Source organism: Periophthalmus magnuspinnatus, chromosome 20, assembly GCF_009829125.3.
Source record: "Periophthalmus magnuspinnatus isolate fPerMag1 chromosome 20, fPerMag1.2.pri, whole genome shotgun sequence".
In the NCBI taxonomy this organism is placed as follows: domain Eukaryota; kingdom Metazoa; phylum Chordata; class Actinopteri; order Gobiiformes; family Gobiidae; genus Periophthalmus; species Periophthalmus magnuspinnatus.
Genome location: NC_047145.1, coordinates 712,070 through 716,543, shown reverse-complemented (window position 1 = coordinate 716,543; position 4,474 = coordinate 712,070). Strand labels below are relative to the sequence as shown.

Below are 4,474 nucleotides of genomic sequence, written 5' to 3'. Positions count from 1 at the left end.
AATAAAACCTGTGTCATCCAAACTGCGGCCCAGGGGCTAAACACGGACCTCAGACCAGTTTTTCTTGGCCCTGACGCTTCCAGGTGAACGGCCCATGTTACTATGAACTGAAAATACTGAAAATCAACTTTAACAAACCCATCTGAAGTATTTAATGTGTCCCACTGAGGATGTGGCGTGAATAAAGCTCTAGTGGTTCAGTCTAAGTTGTACTAAACTCACAGATTTGAAGTATTCACTGTATTTGTGCCTGTGGGCCTCAGTCGGCCTCAGTTTTGTCTGTGTTTTATATTTGGCCTTTAATGAGAAAAGTTTGGACCAGGAGGATGAAACATGTTTGAATTTGAAGGTGAGTAAATGTATTTTTTTTATCTAATGCAAAACTAAAATATTCAGTGTGATGTTCATAAAGTGTCTCCTCCTCCTCCTCCTCCTCCTCCTCCTCCTCCTCCGGCCTCAGACTGTGTCCTTTTTACTGTTGTGCAAAATAAATGAATAACAAAAGAAAAAAAACCTATAATAATAATGAGATTGAGGCGATTTTACTCCAGCAGTTAAAAGTCTGAACGTCCAGGGTCATTTTCTGTTTTCTGAGCCACATTAAACATGAAACACTCTGGATTTAAAGTTCTGTCACATTTTAAAGTCTAACTCTGCGCGCTCCAGTCCGGGATGGAGAAGGTTTTGTTCTGTCTGTTCTCGTCTCCGATGGCGCAGTTGACTCTGATGCAGATGTGTCTGTCGCTGCGCTCTGACGCAAACATCTGCACCTCTCCTGAGATCACCGTGTCCTGCTCCACGTCCACGGGACAGTCCAGGTACAGCACCGCCTGTTTCCAGTGCGTCTCCGGGTGGAACGGGGACGTGGACAGGACCACGGGCAGCTGCGGCTCGTCCGGACACGGGAACGAGACCGAGAACCACACGCAGAGCGCGTTCACGGAGGCGCAGCCGAAGGACGAGCACTTAAAGTGACCTTTGACCTCCCGCAGCTCCTCCGGGGTCAGAGTGTCCAGGTCCAGCTCCGCGAAGCGCGCGGGGTGAGACAGGACGTCCTCCACGGTCACGGGGCTCACGGAGATGTCCGAGTTCATGATGCAGGACTTGGCGAAGTCGCGCATACAGGACATGTCCACGCCGTACTGCTCCTTCACCGTGAACCAGAAGCGCAGCCGCTCCTCCACCACCGGGTCACTGACGGGGGCGATGAACAGCTCCGCTCTGCTCGGGAGGAGGAGGCCCCCGGGCCGCAGCCACTTGTCCCGCGCGTAAAGCACAGACTGGAGCATGGACTCGTGCAGCAGCGCGTAGCCCATCCACTCGCTCACGATCACGTCCACGCGCTCCGGGAGCTCCACCGCCTCCACCGCGCCCCGGATCACCTGGATCTGCGTCTCCATGTTGTTCTGTTTCACTATTTTCAGCGCCTGCTCCGCGATAGAACTCGCCTCCACCGCGTAAACCCTCCTGGCTCCGGCCTGGACGCAGAACGCGCTCAGGACCCCGGTGCCCGCGCCCACGTCCAGGACCGTCCTGCCCCGGATGGACGCGCTGTTCCTCAGGATCGCGCTCCTGTACGCGCCCGTGCGCACGCGGTCCGCGAGCATCTCCTCGTGGATGGACACGTCGCTGTAACTGTCGAAATAAACCCGGTCCTGATAAACTCGGTCCGGACGCGTCTGGTCCAGTTTGCGTTTCTTTCCCGCGTGAGCCATGTGCGCGTGTGTGCGGCTCTGCGGCTCCTCTGCGGCTCCTCTGCTCGTGTGTCTGTGGCTCTGTGTTTTCACGCGCTTCCGGGAGTAAGAATCTGGGATTTGTAGTTTTTTTTAGACGCAGCGAGACACGGAGCAGAGCAGAGCAGAGCCTGAAGAGACTACATGTCCCACAATCCTCTGCGCTCAAGGAGGAAGAGAACAGGCCTGAAGAACAAACACAAACATGACCTGAGGTAAATGAAACTTCACTGTTGGAGGTGGAGCGTTTCCATGGAAACGTTATTGCTGTGAATCAGAATCAGAATCTGAATCCTTTTATTGCCATCGTTTGTGAACACAAAAAATTGTGATGTTGTTTATTTATTTATTTTTCCTTACTACATAATTCCATAGATCTTACTTCATAGATTTGATTGAAATACAGGAAGTAGTAAAAAATAAATAAATAAACCAAAATACTGAGTGAGTGGATGTGTCCAAACTTCTGCTGGTGTCAGTGTAAATTCAGCAGATTTATTATTATAATTATTACAACAAGATTCATTCATTTTTTAAATCTGAATCTGAATCCTTTTATTGCCATCGTCTGTGAACACAGTTCACAAACTAGGAACTTACTTCAGTGATAAAGTGCAACATAAAACATAAAACACACTGAATAAATACAAATACAAATAAGGGCACGAAGTAAAAAAAAAAAAAAAAATGCTTAAAAAACAATAAAATAAAAGGTAGAAAATATAAACAACAGCAGCATCAGAACAACAGACATGACTCATTAAAGTGACCGGTGTTTAAAGTGTCCAGTTTAGTGCAGATATTATAAAGTGTCATGAGACAAACTGCAGAGGAACAAACTGTTCTTATGACGAGAGGTTCTGGTCCCAATGGACCGTAGCCTCCTGCCAGAGGGAAGTGGCTCAAATAGTCCATGTCCAGGGTGAGAGGTGTCAGCTGCTCTACGGCCTGCTCCCCCCGAGTCCTGGAGACAGGTCCTGTAGAGATGGAAGGAGCAGCATCACCTTCTCAGCAGAGGCACAATGTGCTGCAGTCTCTGTCTGTCCCTGGCAGTGGCCCCAGTGAACCACACAGTGATGGAGGAGGTGAGGATGGACTCAATGATGGACGTGTAAAACTGCACCATCATCTGGACCAGCAGCTTGTATTTCCTCAGCTGCCGCAGGTAGAACATCCTCTGCTGGGCTTTCTTGATGAGGGAGCTGATGGTCAGCTCCACTTGAGATCCTGGGTGATGCAGGTGCCCAGGAAGAGGAAAGAGTCCACAGTGGAGATGGGGGAGTCCGTCAGGGTGAGGGGAGGCAGGGGGGCTGTGACTTTCCTGAAGTCCACAATCATCTCCACTGTCTTCTGGGCGTTGAGCTCCAGGTTGTTGCTGCTGCACCAGGACACCAGCCGGTCCACCTCCCTCCTGTAGCAGACTCATCGCCGTCCGAGATGAGTCCGATGAGGGTGGTGTCATCCGCAAACTTAACCAGTTTGACGGAGTCGTGGCTGGAGGTGCAGCAGGTGGTGTACAGGGAGAAGAGCAGGGGAGAAAGTACACAGCCCTGTGGAGATCCTGTGCTGATAGTCCGAGTGTCCGAGACATTCTTCCCCAGCCGCACGCGCTGTCTCCTGTCTGTCAGGAAGTCAGTGAGGCACGTGAGGATCTGAAAATGATCTGAGGAGGATCTGAGGAGCCTGAGGAGGATCTGAGGAGCCTGAGGAGTCTGAGGATGATCTGAAGATGATCTGAGGAGCCTGAGGAGGATCTGAGGAGTCTGAGGAGGATCTGAGGAGCCTGAGGAGGATCTGAGGAGTCTGAGGAGCCTGAGGAGGATCTGAGGAGCCTGAGGAGGATCTGAGGAGCCTGAGGAGTCTGAGGATGATCTGAAGATGATCTGAGGAGCCTGAGGAGGATCTGAGGAGTCTGAGGAGGATCTGAGGAGCCTGAGGAGGATCTGAGGAGTCTGAGGAGCCTGAGGAGGATCTGAGGAGCCTGAGGAGGATCTGAGGAGCCTGAGAAGGATCTGAGGAGCCTGAGGAGGATCTGAGGAGCCTGAGGAGGATCTGAGGAGGATCTGAGGATGATCTGAGGAGCCTGAATGTTCTTGAGCTTGAGGAGGGTCTGGCTTTAATCTAGACATGGGACGATATTGAAGCTTGATGTCACAAAATAATGACGATTAACTAATTTAAAATGTTCTGTACGTGAATAATTATAGTTTTAATTTTATGAACAGGTCCCATATTTAAACAGCTGTTATGACTCTGTACTTCATCAGTGAAAAACGAGCCTAACCACATCTCCACGGAAACAAGTAGGTGAAAAGTTACACGGTGCACCTTTAGTCAGTTTTTCGCACCTGTTTTCGTTTGTATACTTCACGTTGGTCTTATATTTCCTGCGTCTCGTTGAATCTCGTGTAAAGTCTCGTCTGGAGCCGCCGCGGCTCGTGGTCACCTCTGTTCTGTTCATAATGAGCAGATTCCGTCGCTCTGCTCAGCGTCCGCTCCGTGTGAAGTTCTGGCAGACAGAACACAGCTGCTTTTCTCCTCTCTCCTCGGGGACCGTCCTCCGTCTGCTCAAAACGAGTCCCACAAAATCTGCTTCTGCTGCTGGACAAACGAGAGGAATCCATTTTGTGCAAATAAACGAGGAGAGCCACTGTAGACGAGCCAAACTGAGCCACATGGTCGAGTGAAGGAACAAGGCGGAGCCAAGACTCTGAGCAGTTTGTAATCACAGGCTCCATAGA

General features: G+C 50.5%; 1 protein-coding gene across 1 annotated transcript; it reads right to left on the bottom strand.

Moving 5' to 3' along the window:
• Nucleotides 1–541: 541 nt before the first annotated feature.
• prmt6 (protein arginine methyltransferase 6) lies at nt 542–1,724 on the bottom strand. The gene has a single exon (XM_033985837.2). It carries the CDS (start codon nt 1,713–1,715, stop codon nt 648–650), a length of 1,068 nt encoding a protein of 355 aa, XP_033841728.1. The 5' UTR covers nt 1,716–1,724; the 3' UTR covers nt 542–647.
• Nucleotides 1,725–4,474: the final 2,750 nt, after the last annotated feature.

Coding starts and splice junctions, on each gene's coding strand:
- prmt6 (XM_033985837.2), bottom strand. CDS start 1,715: ATGGCTCACGCGGGAAAGAAACGCAAACTGGACCAGACGCGTCCGGAC.